At 43.9% G+C, this 18,741-nt stretch overlaps 1 protein-coding gene across 2 annotated transcripts in view; it reads left to right on the forward strand.

The window, feature by feature from the left end:
• The first annotated feature begins 2,565 nt into the window (after window positions 1-2,565).
• The window catches only part of arhgap23a (Rho GTPase activating protein 23a), a 46,281-nt gene continuing 30,105 nt past the window's right edge, over window positions 2,566-18,741 (forward strand). Inside the window, exon 1 of one of the 2 annotated variants that reach the window (XM_019896800.1) lies at window positions 2,566-2,767. In XM_019896800.1, the coding sequence (XP_019752359.1) occupies window positions 2,759-2,767 (9 nt within the window). In that variant the 5' untranslated portion in view covers window positions 2,566-2,758. Of the gene's footprint in view, window positions 2,768-10,127; window positions 10,413-18,741 lie in introns of those variants that run through there. The other variant, XM_019896794.1, reaches the window with a different exon arrangement.

The following is an 18,741-nucleotide window of genomic DNA, read 5'->3' on the forward strand; positions in this document are numbered from 1 at the left end:
GGCAGCATCATCTGTTCCTCATGAGCTCTTCTTTTCTAAATCTGGAGGAGGGGGAAAAAAAGAAAAAAAACTGCTCAATTCAAGAAGTTTAGAAAAATATCTGAGTGTTTTCTTTTCCATTTCATTGTTCCACATCCCACACAATGGGCAAAGTCTCACAAGCACATACAAACGGCGACATTGTTCCCCCACAACTATCAAATCAATAACACACATTCATCAATCTTTATTTTTTCAATTTAAAATGATTTATTGGTTGAACAAAGATTACAAGTGTGCATCTCTTCAAAGCAGATGTTTTATATTCACTGTAATCTTGATTTTTGCCCGGAGAGCTCAATAAACTGAAGCTTCAAGTGAACCTATTTTCTCTGAACTTTATTTGTATGCGTGTCAGCTACTGAATGGCTGCAGAGTGGTCAGTCTTTCAAGCGACTGTATATGACTTCCTGTCACCGCACTTCAAACTGTTATGATTAATAATTCTGTAAATTCAATAATGTTTTTTTTCTCAGGTGGTTTCGCTCAATTTTCACTATGCAAAGTCCGTCAGGACACAATTGAAGAAAAACAACATTATGCGATATTTAAGTGGATTACTTTTGGGCCTTCAGCTACAGCATATAGGGCCCCTTTTTAATATATAGGGGCTCTACTTCAAACTATTTGTTACAGAGCCGGGCGACAGTGACACTATTAAATGACAGGTGATGGCTCGAGTGCCACCTTGTCACTCTTTTACATAACTGTTTTATTGTACATCAAGTACTGTAGATGACGGTCGAAATTGCTTGGTTCGAGCACTCCCCGTCTTCATCAAACGGGACTTCTGCTAGTTAGTAGCATTACGCTAAATTCTCAGCGTGTGCTGTCATTTTTTGCAAACCACCCGAATAGGGGCGTGAGTCTTTCTTCTCTGGGGAAATATATTACGTCTCTTTACCGCCACCTGGAGCAGTTACCCTGCAATGACACGACAGCGGTGTTTTACCGTTTCTCCATCATAAAATAAGCATTTAAAGGAGTAATAATATTTCATAATTCATCATAGCGTCTTGTGGTTTTGTAATCAAGCACACATTCGTTGAAACTGATTCGAAGGCTTTTACAATGCAGTTCAGTTCATATTTTAATTTGCCCCATGTTTGTTCTGCCAGGTGTCGACCTTAAAAACCTTATTATACGTTCATAGCCAACCAAATATAAGGAGGCACATAAATGATATTAAAACATTAAATAAACAAATTGAAGTTTTAAATTTTTAAATACTGCTGTCAATTGACTTAATTCGGTGCTTAACATTGCGAAAAAATCCGTATTGTATTTTTCCTTTGCCCATTTCCGAAGTCTTCCGACTGTAGCCGAAGTCTTCTGCTCCCGCCCAGGTCGCTTCGCTTCTCGCTGACCAATTTGTCGTCATCGCAATCATGGTGGACATTATGGTGTTAATGTTCTTTGCCATCATGGGCCTAGTCTTTCTGTCCTACATCATTTACATGCTGTGAGGATGTTAGCGGTCCCGTGGAGGACGACGAAAAGGAACAAGAGGAGGAGGCGCCCTTGCTTTGCATCTGGGATGCCTCCATCCCGGACGAGGGTGAGGTTGCGTTTACCGGCATTACGTAAATCTGAATATTTTTGCAGATTGTACCCTTAAAACACTACCTGTGAGACTATATGAAATATTTCCAAATAATGTTTGTTGTCAGGTGACGTGTGAAGTAAATGGGCCTCGTCTGTATAAGTCACGACCACCAGTGGGATGACCATGAAGGCCTCTTCATGCAGAAGCTGACAGATGGACTCTCCCGAATGATTGAATTAGTCCATCATGTTTTTTGTGGCGAATCAACACAATACGGGTTGGAAGCCTCTCGGTGAAGCGTATACGGTGGTTTTAAACTCACTTATTATATTATCAGTTTCACACACGCATGAAGACTCAGTTACCACCAAACCTTATTTGTTGTCATAATACTATTAATCAGAGATTTTGTGTTCAATAAAGATGATTCTAATGAAAATCGTGTGGTAGATGTGGTGCTTTTTTTTGGTAACATTGGGCGCCCTTGACTTACGTTGCAATCCATCTTGGAAAGTTTATTGACGCGTGTGTGTGCGTATGTGTGTGTGTGTGTGCGCGCGTGTGTGTGTGTGTCCGTGTGTGCGTGTGCCGTCCTACTCCAGCCTTCACTTGTGGAGTTCCTGTTATTTGCTTCGTGGGAGTTTCCCTGGGAAGGATGTGTGACTTTCCCCCCCCTGCACTCACTAATAATGGCCGAGCAGCCATACAAGAGACTACATGTCCCGACATGCCCCTCTCAAAGGATTCCCTCCTCCCCTTCTCGAAAAAGGCGGTGGGGCTTGTAAATCTACCCAATAGCGTGTTGGTTTCTGTTGTCAATGGCAACAGAGGTTTTTAGGGAAGCATGAGCGGGACAGCTGGAGCGGGAGTCACAACTCGGGCACAGGCCAATCAGGTGGCGGCCGCCCTTCCCGCTGCTTCCCTCTGATTGGCTGCCCAAACCCTCTGCAGCGGGAAAGGGGGAGGGGGAAGGAGCCAAGGGAAAGGCACGAACAGCAATGTGTGTGTGTGTACGACGGAAGAGAGCGGGAGTCATTTTTTTCGGTGGCAAGGATTCCCATCTGGAAACGGGACAAACCGCGAATAAGACGAAGAAGAGACTGGTTGGGAATACCGCACGGGAAAGAAGAAGACTCCCGGGAGCGTGGGGAGCCGCCATGGCGCGCTGAAATCATGGAGCAGGTGAGGATGCAATGCGAGGAAAAGGAAGGGGTTCCATCTCATTGCTTGAATGACAACGCCACTTTGCTGCCATTCCTTCCTCTGACGTCCCTTAGAGAGGTAACGCAACCTCCGTAGATATTCAAACAAGTGGGTGCATCCCGTGACCTCATCCCGCATCCCGCCCAGTGTGGTGGACACGCCCTGGCACGGCCCTTTGGTTCATGCCGGTGGTCCCACCCGTGTCTTAACCTGCCCCGTAAGCCTCACATGGCAGAAGTAGAGATGATGTCATCAAATGATGCTCGCCCGTGTGTTATGAATGAGTCTGACACGTCTACACAATCACTGGTTGGTTTATGAGGTAAACATGTACACGCTAATGCAATATAGTGCTGCAGAATGTTTATGATAGGTTTTGCTGTCCCCTGGAATGGATGTGTCATCATTTTTAATATGAAATAGTGAATGCATTTCTTGTATTTTTTTTAATCTATATTTTTTGCTGTCCAATTGTGCATTTGTTGCACATATTTTTTTAATTTTTTAACTCTTTCTGTAAAACAAACAGAAAACAATATTTACTGGACTGAATCTGTGAAATGTGACTTTTTTTAGCTGTAACTTAAAAATGTGTCGAAACACTCAGACAAAAATATGATATATCTTGAATCTGTCAATGCACCCTTTATAGTGTTACATATTTTTTATTTATTATACCATGTGCTGCATCAGCCAATGCATTTTCATTTAGAATGTTTATGATATTTTAATGTACTTTATACTATAGAGCCAATGCTACAAAATGCTGTTCGGTGTGAGTCTGTCTCTCTACCCAAGGGGTCAGGGTCAGGTATTGTCTCAAGGACAGTCTGAAATCGTCGGATTCCTCACACACAACTAATTGATTGGTACCAACATTGTGAAAAGATATTTTTACTTATTTTTTATCTTTCTATGCATGTACTAGCTCGTGCAGATATAGCTAAAATGGTGTCTAGTTGTTTCGATTGCCAACAAAACAATAGCGGTGTAGCTTACAGGACAATATAGCGCACAGGAAGCTAAACGCTATTTATAAGTTGCTGACTGCTGTCATCCGAGTGCAGAATAGTGACGTCATGGCCAAATATGGTTATGCCGAATATGGTTACGCCGCTTCCTGTGAGTCATGTGACTCAGAATTATGATTGTTGTTTAGCATCAAGTCCACTCAAGGTTTATCCTTGCCTTGTGTTTCCCTTTTCTGTGGGTGTGCGTGTTGAAGACAACTCACAAGTACAAACATACTCAGTGACATGAGAGTAAACATTATCCAGACAGTACTCCCGCAGGCGCACATGGAAACCAACTGGTTAGCTGAACTACCGCTATACTGTGGTAATAAACCACACCTTGTATCATCAGAGACGTCGAAATATAGTTTGGCACCAATTAGCTCACGTTTAACGCCAGCACGTTTTTGGCACTGGTTTAGTAGGACACTAGCATCTGTGCTAAGCTAAGTTACAGCGAATGTGGGAAGTAGTACAACAGGCCGGCACAGAATTAGGGCCAGCGCCCTCTTTCTGCCACATCCTTCTGGATCGAAGCGGGGTGGAAAGGAGCACCGGCCAAAGGAATGATTGAAACGTCAACATTGCTTAGGGTCAATCGCAGTTTTTCGGTCAATAGTTATTAAGGTCGACCTGGACGGCCTGACCATGTCCGGAATGAGAGAGCGACTCTTGCATTTTATGAAGGAGAGGCATTTATTGTCATATAGTCATTTGAATGGCAACTGTTAACCCCCTTGGCTTGTTTACGCCACCGAAAGCAACAAAGTTAGCGTTAATTTCATGACCGCATTGTATTTTCGCACTGTTAGCTGTTTGTTGTCGTTAGCAGGATTGAGAAAAAAAAATGGCACGTGCCCCCCTACACACACACACACACACACACACACACACACACACACACACACACACACACACACACACACACACACGCACACACACACGGGTTTAATATAGTTAAACACCAATTTGTCACTAGTTCAAGATTAGTCTGGTGCTAGTTTTAACACTGAATTAGCATCAGTTTAACACATGTTTAGCATGAGTCCAGCACTTGTTTCGAAGCAGTTTAACATTGGCACAGTTTTACCACTAGTTTGTGCCGTTCCTTGCGAGTTTAGAAGCAGTTTCGCATTAGTTTAATACTAGTTTGACATAAGGTAAGCACCGGTTTCCCACCAGTTCCACTCTAGTTTCTCGCTGGTTTTACTCTACTTTGCTACTGCTTTAGCGCCAGATTAGCACCGGTTTAGTACTAGTTCAACGCTTGTTTAGCAACAGTTTTTCACTTGTTGGAATGAAACTAGTTTAGCACCCGAATACGCAACACTTTAATACCTCTGTAAGACTAATTTCTCACAAATCTTACCTAGCCCATTGAAGTAGTTTAGAACTAGTTTAACATTGGTTTAGCACCAGATTAGGACCCATTTTTCAATACAGTTTTACACTATCTGCACCAAATTGTACAAAAGAAACACACTAACAGGAGGGTTCAAAACAGCACGATTACAAGACGAGTTCACTTGCTCTGCCTCCATACCCCAGTATGATTATGACCCATGCACAATGTAGTGTTTCACAACGCAGGATCACTCGAGAGTGAGCGTGTGCAGTGTCGAGAAGCGCCTAATGAGTTACAACTGTCCGAGTAGGTGAGAGAGAATGTGGACAAATGTGCGAGAGGGCAGGATAAAGGAGAAGAATGAGTGTGTTTGTGCGCCTCGTGGTGGAACAGGTGGTCTAATCTGACAACCCCCACTCCACCCTGAGCACCCCCCCAATCAAGTCCCAAGCCTCTCATCTTTGGACTCTTCGGAATGTTTTCTCATTTTGTTCGGAGGAGTAAGAGGGGGATGAACTGTTTTGAAAAATAATCTAATCGCGTTTTGGATACGCTGCTTTTATTATTTATTTTTGAATTCACATTTTACAATACTGTATAATATTTATCTTTTTTAGAAACAATAGTAGAACGGATTCTTGGCATTTCAGTTGATTTCAATGGGGAAAAACTGAGTAGATATGCTGAGTAAATTTGCTTTTGAGCTTGCTCTAAGAACAAATCAAACTTGTATGTCAGGGTATCACTATACACTGGTGTGGGGAATGTGTGACGCGTGCTTAGCGTGTGAAGTACAGTACAGCGTCCGTGTTCTTAATATGTAGGCAGAGGCCAATGTGGTGTATGCCTGCGGGCCTGCACAATGGGCAGATTGTCCCGGGACGGAAAAGTAGGACACCCGTCTCTCCAGGAAGTAAACAAATCCTGGTTCACTTTGGCCTATGACCTACGACCACTACTACTTTGTACCTCGCTAGAGTGTGTGTGTGTGTGTGTGTGTGTGTGTGTGTGTGTGTGTGTGTGTGTGTGTGTGTGTGTGTGTGAGTGAGTGAGCGCATGCGTACATGCACGTGTGTGAGACAGTGTGGAGGGGTAGACAACCTTTGTTCGCTTTAGATTTAGTTATCTCAGAGCAGCATGGTGGGCAACTGGTTAGCACGTCAGCCCCACAGTGCAGAGGTGCAGAGTTTGATTCCGTCTTCGGCCTTCCTGTTTGGAGTTTGGATGTTCACCCCGTGCCTGCGTGGGTTTTCTCCGGGTATTCCGGTTTCCTCCGACATTCCAAAAACCTGCATAGCAGGTTGATTGGCCACTCTAAATTGTACCCAGGTATGAGTGTAAGGTGAGAGTGGATGGTTGTTCGTCTATGTGTGCCCTGCGATTGGCTGGGAACCAGTTCAGGATGTATACTCCGCCTGATGCCCGAAGACAGCTGGGATTGGCTCCAGCAGACCCTCGTGAGGATAAGTGGATTAGAAGATGGATGGATGGATGGATGGATGAATGGATGGATGGATGGATGGATAGTTATCTCCATTTTAATTTTTTTTGGATTAATTTCATGTTATTTTATTTTCAGTAGATATAATTTTTAAGTTTTATTTTATTTGATCTGTTGAGTTTTTTTTTAATCTGATGGTGTTAAAAATATATTTCAGAGATTAAATGCCAATGTAGCGTACTAATCGAATACAACTGAACAGTATTTAGACTGTGATTCTTTTGTGTACCACCAGAGGGAGCCGGTGTAGCACACTGAGAATCCCTGTTGTACAGGGATACCTTGACGCTCAAGAATCACTGAACAGGTGTGCCCAAGTCCGTTTTTTTTCTGTCTACCACCTCCAACACACCATCAGCAAGCTTTGCAGAAGCCTGATATCGATTCTTATCTCAAGAACCAGACTTGGGCACCTCTGCTGTGCATATTATAAACACACGTTCTTGCTTGAAAAATTGGGGAGTTGATTTATTAGTCCTAATATTTTGACAAAGAAATTCATAGAGAAATCTATCGATAAATGCATATAATTCATTGTTTTATGATATAAAATAAACCATTTCACATACAGTATTGGCAATCTTTCAAATTTTTGAATGTTTGACCTCTGTATATGAATAGCCTGACCCATGACAGTTTGCTTTTCCAGGCATATTCTTCCAGATGTGGGCACAAGTTTCCAGTAATGCTTGTCCATTCCATCTCGGTTATTATTATGACACCGATGAAGGAATTGCTCCTGACTCACCGACTCAAGCGGTGAGGTCACGCGATGTAAATATTGTCTGCGATAAAGAGACAAACGGCTTCCTGAATGTGACTCCCGGACAAATTTTAAGTCCGGGAGTCACATTGTCCCATCGCCGTAGGATGTGATGGTGCCGCGTGGACAGGAAGTGAAGCTGCGAAAGGTTCGGCAGTGTGACTCTGAAGTAGTAGGAAAGTGGCGGCGTTGCTCTTGGAAGGATGACTAACCGTCGGGGTTTATTTTCGTTCTCACAAGAAAGGCGAGAGGAAAGGGGAAGTTTTCAGGGTATTTGGAGATATTAATAACAACAGATGCTGTTTATAGGAACCACGGAATAGCCCGGAATGTCACTCCCATAGCTTTTTTTTTTTTCAGTAAATTGCCCATGGTGGTATACAACAAAAATAGAGTAAAACAATTCTTTATTAGGCATACAGGCAGTGGGTGGTTAACGTGAAAATAAATGTCTAAATTTGACATCCCACAGAGGCGAGTGTTGTTGACAAGCCTGCCAAATGTGAATGATTAAAAAATGGCCAAGAGGATAAAATGAGTAGGGCCGGTTAAATGGTTGATATTGTGGCTTTTAAAACGGGCAAAAATCAGCAAAAACGGGAAAAAAATAGCTGGAATAAAAACTGCAGATTTTTGCCAATGTTCATTTTTTTAGTTTGTACATTAACACATTAAAACATGAGGAAAAAAAAACATCATAGCATTCAAACATCATCCAAGTCCCCCCTCTGTAAAATTGGGCGATTTTTCTCTTTTTTGTAAATATGAAAGGAGTTTTGTAAAACAGTGAAATGTTCTGCAAGTAATTCTTATCTTTATTGTTGTGTTAATGGAACATATAAAATCCGTAATTTTATTCATTGTATATTTTTTAAATGAATCAGCCAATGAATCGATTATTTTGCCAAATATCAGATTCGGCATCGGCCTAAAAAAATCCATGGATCTCTAAAAATGAGTCTTCAAAATAGTGACATTTTTTTAAATTTATTTTATGTATTTTATTTCTCCTCCTTCCACCGGGTCCAATACAGTGGTTGACAAGTCTGACTTGATCATCGCTCTTCCGGTTTCTCTCTCCGTAGCGTGTGAGGAACCCACAGTCGACGAGGCGCTCTGAGTGCAAAACCCCAGCCCACACGCTGGCAAATCTCTGAATCCACTTTACAGAGTCATTAAACTGACATTTTAGCAATCTTAACTGTCAGATTAAGTGACACTATACAATACAACCACTGTAAAATAGAGGCAGCTTTTCCGCTTTATTGTTGTGAAGATGTTTCATGTCACTGCTGTTAAGGAATCTATTCCTTACTGTGATTTTTTTTTTTAGGCCACTTTCTCCCCAACACCGCTCAGCTGGTTGACCGACCACCCATCCCCTTTCGCCTCCCCTTACCATCTAAAAGAGAGGGGGGGGGGTCTCCCGCATGAGCGGTTGCCAGTGGAGGGAAGTGTGCGGTCAAGCGTCTAAACGCTCTGATGCTTGTTTACAGCGTCCGGCTGAGCGTAGGATTACGTAACGGCTCCCACGGCATCTCTGAATGGGGGGGGGAATCACCCCCTCGAGATGGGTTACACGTTCAGGGCGTGTCGCCTCACATTGCTGTCTATTCGGGCTTTGCATTTAAAGCGCAATGTTGGCCTGAGGCCTTGTGTCGGCCATTGACACACACAAACAGCTTTGTGCAAATGTTTTGAGATACCGCAAGCTTCGGGTTGTTCTGTCAATCTCAAAGTGTGGTACACGTACCACTTGGGGTACGCAGGATCCTTCTAGTGAGGTGAGAAATAATCGCTTCCTGAGTACAATTCAGTTGTATTGAACTTTTCAGAACAATACAACTGCACTTCCGAACTGTTTGTTTTTCAACTTTAATTTAGATTTATGGACTGGTCTTTGGAGTGGTCTAGCTGATGCAATGGTAGCCACATGGCCCTCCAGTTTGGAGACTCCTCAACATATTCCCCTTTATAATTTGCTCTCGCTTTCATTGTAAAGCGCCACGGATGACAGCGCGGGATGATGTCGTACCCGACATTACTTGGCGGCGGGCTGACCTTCCTATTGTGGTGATGAATAAGCATTCCCAGCTTGTCTAAAAATACTTTTGGGAACAACACCTTTCCCAGAATGACTCCCAATTGTAGTGCATCCCGCATGGAAGGGGAAGGTGGTCAGTGACGTTGTGTTCATACATGAGGTGCCATTATGGACAGTATTTGCTGTACATTTTACGCATGCTAATTGTTTTTTTATGTTCATATACATTCACGACATGTTTAAAAAGTGATTTTGATAAGTTGAACTCTTTTTCAAGCGCGTGGGAGTGGTTAAACCCGTCGACTGAGCATAAACCTTGATTCATAAATGTGACTAAATACATATTATACATTGTATTGTCATTATATTATTTTTATTATTATGAAAACCTGACGTGCTAGAGAAAAAAAAACGAGAGCAGATTCGAGTAAAAAATTGTTGACCAGTGTTATTTGGAAGAACGCTTCTTACTTTAACTAGAGTAGCAAATACTAGTCTAGAGGAACAGTACTCCAATTTGAGTACAATTATTGGCTCGTCTATCCACTTGAGATTGTGAACCTTTGCTTTACTTCGAAAGGGGAGATCTCTTTACTTCCGGGGTGATTTTGTGTCACTTGCCGCTGCTTTAAAGGATTCAGTCAACAACAGAAGACCGGGAAGAAAAAGTAGTAGAAGGAGAGGGGGGCGGGTGTGTGGAATGGAGGGGGCGGCTCGCCCAGAGAGACTCACAGTGGGAATTGTCTTGGGGAAGTAGTTGTAGAAGTGGCCGGTGGTGGAGGTGGGGGGCAAACAAGAAGGAAGCGGAATAAAACGAGTCGACCTTCTCCAGGTTGTTTAGAAGACCCCCGCGTAAATAGACCGTCTTTCGTGGCCGCGATCCGACAGCCTCCGCCGCCCAATGAATGGAGTTGCCTTCTGCCTTGTTGGAATACCTCCCTACTCCTCCGAGCTGCACGTAAGTGAACGCCGCGTTGTGTTGCGTTGTGCGTGGAAGAGGGCGAAGTGAAGGTAACGGTGGGAGTGCGCCCGTCCCTCCCTGGCGCGCCGCCGTCGCTGCTGGTACTGCCACCGCCGCCGATCCGAACGTGATTCCTAAGCCGATTAACAGCAGTTTACCTCGACACGCAGACGTTAACTTTTGTGTGTTGAAGCTTTTGTTTTAGAATTTTAGGCGCCAAATGTTGCCAAATCCGACGACATTTGAATGCAGCACCGGCCGGAGTGACCCACGGGGAACAGGGCGAGTCTTTTGTCCGAGTCTCGATGCTGCATGGCGGGCAGAGCGAACTGGGCTCGGGTACGCGACTTGTCCTTCCGAGCGGGACGTCCCGAGTCGGGATGCGGCGTGGCGGGGTCGCGAGGGTCCAATGTCGGCGTCTTCGAAACGATATGTTGTCACGACGTCAAGTAGTAGTTACAGCAAAGATGAGGAAAGCCAAATGTGTGGTGTGGTCGTGACGTCATCGCAAATGACAAGATGGGAAGTGTGACCGAAGCGATCAACATCACAAGATCTTGTGTGTTTGTGTGTAACATGAAGAGTGAAAAGTCGGAGTGTTTGGAGCGGTTGTGTGACTTTCTGGCATTGCTTGGCATCCTTTTTTTATGTTCCGTTAAATTCTTGGCATCCTAGAAAGTCGTTTTTCCATCCCTGCACGTGTGTCCTGTGCACTTATACCATCCGGCTGTCTAAAATGCTCTTTTGTGGTTTTGTCACGTTTTCGGAAAATACATAAATAAACACACACTTTCAAGAGTCATGACTGCACTTCATGTCCCATCACGACGTTGTCGCCATGGTGATTATTTTCAGATGTCTTCTAGAGTGGCTGTATGTAAACATACAATTTTCATTGGTCCACTGTGGGGATATTTCAGTCTTGGTGATATTCTGGTCCATATATTTACATTCTAGTCGCCTTTAGGACATTGTGATTCAATTTAGAGGTAGTTTACATTCTAGTTTACTTTGAACACACTCTGTATTAATTTTCGGGCCAGTCTTCGAGAAGATTCTGGTCAATTTTAGAAACATTCTGGTCCACTTTGAGGACATCTTAGTCTATATGGACAATCAGGTCCGCTTGATGATATTCTGGTGATATTCTGGTTCACTTTGAGAACCTACTAGTCCACTTTTGACCAATCTGGTCCAATTCACGAGCTTTCTAGTCCACTGGTGAACATTCTTATCCACAGTAAGGTCATTCTGGTCCACTTGGAAAAATTGCTTCTTCCAGCACTCATCCACTTATGTCCGGACAATGCCACACATTCATCAGCCTCTTTCATGCAGACCTTGCAAAATTGCAGTATTTGTCCTGCCTTTTACACAGAACAGAACACGAAATATTGCTGATTATGCTGTTTTGACACGTTTATGTAAGTGTGGACTGTTTGTGCTAGTCAACACTGTAAGTGTGAAAAAACACACACACACACACACACACACACACACACACACACACACACAGCTGTTGCCTCGTGCAGGAAGGCGAGTATGGCGCCACGGTGAGAAGGTGGCGGAGGTGCAAAGGCGTGAGAAGCTTTTCCAGTCATCAGCTTGTGCATTTACACACACGCACACACACACAAACCATTCATCGTAATTAGAATTAAGTTGAGGATTTACACACATGACGTTTGCAAAGTGGAACAATTCAATGTCAGGGTTGACAGTTGATGATGTGACCAGTCTTCTTTTTAATTGCTGAATAGATATTTTAAGACGTTATTTTTTCAAGCGGTTGTTTTTATTTAAAATGAAGTTAATCATTTTTCAGATTGAGAACAGATCCCGATCATATATCAGTCAAATTTGGTGGTAATTGGATACATTTTTTGGATAAGTTCCTCTGTATAGGACCTCTGAAAATTACTAAGACCGCCCCAAAATGGCAGACTTCCTGTGTGTTTTCAGGCCTGACTTCTTGAAACTCATTTGTGCGTCTACTCATGACAGTCACGTCTTTTAAACGTCATGTTGTGAAGTCAAACTAGCTTCAGGAGCTGCATTCTACACCCCACCCCTGACCCCCCGCCTCCAAAAAGAAAAATCAAAACAAGTTATAATTTTGGGGGCAAGTCATCAAAGGACCACAGGAAAATGAGACTAAAATGTCCGCTTGAAATCCCAAAATGGCAGTCTTCCTGTGTCTTTTCGGACGTGGCTTCTTGAGACCTTTTTGTGGTTGTCCTCGTGACAGACGTGGCTACCAAATTTCATGCTGCTTGTTGAAACTTGATCTCTTGACCAGAGAGAGGATCTGGATTGTGATATCCACAAATGCACTCGCTGGTTTTCCCGTCATCCGTGCTCCTCCGCAGCATCAGTGCAGCCACACCCTGCTCGCCAAAGCCTGGCTGCAAAAAGCCTCTATTGATCCAACCTGCCGGGCCTTGTGTTGATTGATGCGTTCACGGAAAGGAGCACGCTCCATAAGACACTATTTAAATAAAGTTGTGTTGAATTGATGGAAATAATTTGTGGACATGGAATACACACGCACAGTCTTTGTGTTTGCAGCTCTATTATTGTCCTTGGTCTGCGGTGTTTGTATGGGGAGGTCCTTGACACCATCTGGCGTGGCGAAGGACATCCATCGTCAATGATATTGTTGACTCGTGGCGAGCGGCCATTGTTGTTGTTGCGTGGCTCTGCGATGCGGCTGACGGCAGCGTATGCGATTCATCAGCGACACCGTTTTTTTCCCCTTCTAATTCTCTTAAAGTCACATGAAAAAAAAGAAAATACCCTCGTTTGTTCTCATAACCAACATGCTTGGAAGATGATGCTATTCGATAAATTCTGGAAAGAAGGACAGGTCTGGTCTTGTTTGTAAGCGTGGAGTTGGAGTGTGTGTGCGTGTGTTGATATCGACCCAAAGCCAGCCCCCCCCTTGCCTTGCTGCTGTCAATGTTGTTAAGTGGGAGCCACCACGATCCACTTTGAAGACATTCTGATCCACTTCTGGGCAATTTTAGGATGGTGGCCTTCTTCGAGCAGAATCTTGTCCTCTTTCAGGACATCCTGGTGCAGTTTGGGAACATTCTGGTCTACTTTGGGATGGTTTTGGTACTCTTTGTGGACATTCTGAGTCCATTTCGGGATTATTTTGTGTGTGTCCATTTTAAGGATGTTCTGGTTCTCTTTCAGGACATCCTGGTCCATTTTGGTCCAGTTTTGGGAATTTTGTGGTTCACTTTGGGAGTGTTTTGTCCCTCTTGGACGACCTTCTCGTCCACTTTAAGAACGTTGTGCTCTACTTTGGGGACATTGTAGTTCACCTTTGAGCGCATTTTGGTCTGTTAAAAGGAGATTCCGGTCCACTGTTTAAAATTGTCATCATACTTGGGGACACTCTTGGCCATTTGAGGACATTGGTCCACTTTGAAGATATTTTCATCCACTTTAGGAGCATTCTGTTTGACTGTTAGGACTCTCTGGAGGACTTTACCGTCTGTTATGGTCATTATGACTTTCTGTCTGCACTTTCTTGTCATTTCAGCATCACGGTTACATTGCGCTGAATTAGCCTTAAATCCCCCTCCAGGCTTTTTAGGAACACCACAGTCTCAACTGGAATGTCAGCGTTGGAGGGTGAGGAGGAAGAGGGAATGAAGAGAATCCCAATGAGTCATGGCGAGAGAATTGATGCCCACAAACACTCATGGAACAGGTTGCGAAGTTGTGTGGCAAGACCAGTAGACAAATGAAGTAAAGAGACAATACGGTTCCGACTTTTGTTGTTGTTGTTGTTGTTGTTGTTGTTATTCGCAGACTGTTTTGACAGTCAGAGTCATGGGATGGAGATTAGCGGGAAGCTAACAAAAGCCACAAAGAAGCTAGCACGAGTAGCTGCGACACAATGCCGCCTTTGTTTACATTCTCAAGAGTGCTCGCAGGATGTTGTTTGTGCCCTTTGCAGTTTGGTGTCTGCGTCAAGACGCGTCTTCACGCTAGCAGACATACTTTTCTCGTCGTTTGATTAGTTGATTTGTTAAAAAAAACATGCCCGTTGGATGCAACTAATCAGAATACCTCTAACAAGGTGGACAGTTTGAACATCTGGTCGACTTAGGGCACAAAGTGGACCAGAATGTTCCACTGTGTAAACTTCATGCCTAATGGGGACCATGTTTCCAGTGTGAACCGAGATGGCCTCAAAATGTCGCAGCATGTTTCCAAAGTGGACCCATTGTTCAAATTGGACTTCGATGGGCTGAAAGTGGACCTGAATGTCCTTGAAAGTGAAACTGAAGGTGGTTAATATGGATGTGAATGTTCCTACACTCCAACATAATGTTCCCAAGGTAGACCTAATATTTAAATTAGACCGGTGTGTCCTCAAAGTGGACCAGAATGTTTCTAAAGGGGGACTAGAATGGTCTCAAAACAGACCCGAGTTGACCATAGCGGCCTTCAAATGAACTGGAATGTTCTCAAAGTATTCTGGAATGCTCCCAAAGTCAATTTCTCTGATGAGCCATATTAGTAAAGAACTACTCTCATGAGGATGTTGGCAGCTCGGCGAGTTGTTTACTGCAAATACGCCTTAAGAAAGAAGCCAAATGGATGGATTTAATGCTTCACCTCGCTGACTTTCTCCCTTTGACTTCCAGCTTTGATCTCCCACTTGTTTTGCCTTCTTTGGTCTTCTCCTTTCCAGCGCTGTGCTTTTGTCCTGTCCGTGTGCACATTCCGGCATTTTAGTTCAGATTCATCGGCTTGTAAGAGGAAAACTTTGCCCGTAAAGTGCGCCTTAAAAGTTTTTGTTCTCTGTACACATCCTCCTCCTGCAGTCGCCACCTAGTGTATGCCGGATGATTCGTCCCTTGAGGGATGAAGCCACTCATGGCACCACAGAGGACAGTTTGTCTGTGGGGGGGCTGCTGCTAATACCCCGAGCTAAACGACGCTTAATTCGGACCGACGAGGCATATGGAGCTCTTTTATTGCATTACACCAGCAAAGGTCATCGCTTCTTGGCTCAACATCTTGTTACATCCCCGCTTTCACACTAACAACCTTTTTGTTTATTTTTAATCACACTCTCATTTGGTTCCACCACAATGCAATTCAATTGCAGGGAAGAGCAGACCAAATCCAATACTTATTTAATAGTGGACGCATTCCGTTCATATGAGAAATAGGCCTGGGTCGATTATGCTTTGACGGTTAACAATGGTTTTAAAAAGTCAAGGTTTCAATTATTGCTAAAACTTGTCAGTCAACAATAATGGTCATTTCTTTTCTGTTTTGAGGGGCCTCCAAAGCAGGCAAAGTCCCGCTGAAATATGATTGGCTGCTTGGAGAGATCATTAAACAAAACAGTATCTTTGAAGATAAGTGGAGGAGGCCAGCAGCTTTTTTCCCCCCCTCTACTTCTCGTCTGACCAGAGAGGGGAGGGGTGAGCAGTTGCACAGAGGCGGGAGGAAGGACCAAGACGAGAGCATACGCAGATGCCTTTTTGCGATGTCGATTCATGTCTATTGCGCTTAAAAAAAATGAAAACATGGTCACAGCGGGGACCAGTTAGCCCCAAGGACAACATGAGCAGCTTACGCCTCCGTTCGAAAAAATAGCTCACCAGTGATGGCACACTGTGACTTACTAAGAATGAAAACAGAAGTAGAATGTTACTATTTCTTTCTCTCTTGCGTGCTTTCTCTCTCTTTTTCTTTCTTTCTCTTTCTTTCTTTTTTCTCTCTTTTTCTTTCAGTTTGACATGGTACACGTTTCTTAATGGACCCAATTCTGTTTTTTGTTTAAAAACAAAAAATTGTGTTCAAGGGGGAGGAAAAACTGTTTTTATTTTCACAAATATTAAAAACAATAAAACAAAACATTTTCGAGCTGTAATTTTAATACCATGATCCCGCAATATTTTTTCTCGGTCCCTTTGCTCGTCTTCATCCAGAACAACTCCAAATTTTTATGGTCTGACATGAAGCGACACAGAGGCCAATTCACCATTCGAAGTTGCTTCAGGGTCTCAAGTTTCCCTATATTGGATCAAATATTGATTGGACGCACCGGAAGATCAGATTTATCTACCTCCAGACTACTGCTGCAATTGAGTTACGTTATCTGAATGATCACAGGCCGCTTTTCCGGAACCCTTCAAAGGAGCTACTGTGAGTCCATCGAGTCACGGGAGGTGACTTTGGGGATGAGGAAATAAGGACTCTCGGGTCCTTTCAGTTGGCGAACCGAATGGATTTGCCAACCGCTTCATGCGTATTCGCACCAGGTGGAATTTTGAGTATGTTTTGTGAGAACTCCCTAAATGGCTTCGGCGCACCTCCTCCGGACGACTTTGGAGCGCTGATGCATGGCAGGAATGCAGAAACCAGATGAGCTCAAATGGAAACTCCAGGCAAGCCATGTCACTCGCTCTAATAAACACCGGGGCTCCATCCTTGTTGGCCACGCCCCGTTCTCGTCCATCCCAGTGACGTCACCGGCCCGCACCAAAGTTATAATCTCGCCCGGTGTAATTACACAGAGGCGGAGATGAGCTAATTTTGTATACGCGGGCCCGCTGGCTGCGGGAGTGTTGCCCAGATGCAGAAGGGAGGAGCGTGCAGGAAGAGAAGAAAGTGAGGAGGACGCTCGGAGAGAGGGAGGAGGTCTCTTATTGCAGCTCAGACGTGACCGCTCTGATTGCTCCCAGCGGCTGTGGTCGGCACATGGGAGATGAAGAGAGGGAGGGGTTGCGCTCTCCTTTCCAAATGCCGTCATCGCCACAGGAAGTAAAGCTGTCGAAAAGCAACCGTCACTGACTCAGCTCAGTCAGCTGTGAGTTTCCTCAATGAGTGCCTCCCCACACACCCCGCTATGATCGCCGATTGTGGAACGCTCCGCTTTCGTGGTCGCTCTGGATTTGCTCGCAGGGATAAATTAGTGATACCGCCTCGTGTTAAATCATTCAATGACATCCTGAGATTCCGGCACTCCTGTCACGGCAGCACTTTTCCTACTGCGGAAAAAAAATCGGTCAGAAATTTACTTTGGATGCTACAGGGCGGATGACGCGTACGGGAGCTAATTGGAGCGTGTTTGTGAGGGAATGTGTGTCACGGCCGCCGTCTCTCGCCAGCTTCTGACCTTGTTATGCAGATGATGAACCCCACCCGGCCGACTTTATACCTCCCACCTCTCCAGATGTCCCCGACATCTGGCAACCACCCTTTTCGCCTTGATTTGACACCTATGTTATAATTCCTATGATTTGAACTGGATTGTAGCTTATTCTTCAACGATTTTAATTTCACCTAATTGAGCAAGAATGTCACAATGTGAGTTTGGGTTTATATTTCTTACAAATGTTGAATTAGATAATTGCACATTTTGGGTGTAAAGCGTGACAAAGTAAAAATTCCGCGTGAGTGTAAGGGGAGATGATGTTATAAGCAGAAAATGTTGGCCTTTGCTTCACCGCAAAGTAAATGGGGACTTTTTTGTCCCGATGACAGATGCTTGTTATATATACGCACTTGAAATTAAACTTAAATTGAGCAGAACGTCTTAGAATATGAGCGTAAGGGGAGGTTTCTTACCAGTATGATCAAAATGATCACATTTTGGATCTGAATGCATGGCAAAGTAAAAATCTTCCTTTTTTTTCCTATGAAGTGTGGTTCTTGTCCACTTTAATAGTACGTTTGGGATATAAAATTTGTCGTAGTCCTTTTTTTTATACTCAATTGAAATTGAGCTTGAACAGAACATCTCATTGTGGAATGTATGTGAGGGTTTCTTCCAAATATTCTCATAATAAGGAGCAAATTTCGGATCTAAATGCACGGCAAAGTAAAATTGTGACTTTTTTCAATGAAGTGTGGTTTGTTTGCATTTTGAGTGCAGGTGTGAAGTGAAGCAGTTTGGATCATTGTTTGCACTGGAGACTTGCCTGAACTGATGGCACATACACGTACACACACACACACACACACACACATTATGTGTGGCACACATGGTCAAGCAGTCCACTTTAATACAAACAGTATGAGGGGGAGAGTGGTGCAGTTTTGCCATGTTATGTTGTCTTTGGCACTTTAAAGGGTACGCGATGATGGACCACCCACCAACCATCAGCTATGTCATTCTCAATCCACACGCTCGAGCTGCACCTGCTCTGGTGTGTGAACTTTTCAAAATAATTTCCGTGTGTGTGTGTGTGTGTGTGTGTGTGTGTGTGTGTGTGTGTGTGTGTGTGTGTTGTGTGTGTGTGTGTGTGTGTGTGTGTGTGTGTGTGTGTGTGTGTGTGTGTGTGTGTGT

Source organism: Hippocampus comes, unplaced genomic scaffold (genome assembly GCF_001891065.2).
Source record: "Hippocampus comes isolate QL1 unplaced genomic scaffold, H_comes_QL1_v1.1 scaffold10, whole genome shotgun sequence".
NCBI classification, from domain to species: Eukaryota; Metazoa; Chordata; class Actinopteri; order Syngnathiformes; family Syngnathidae; genus Hippocampus; species Hippocampus comes.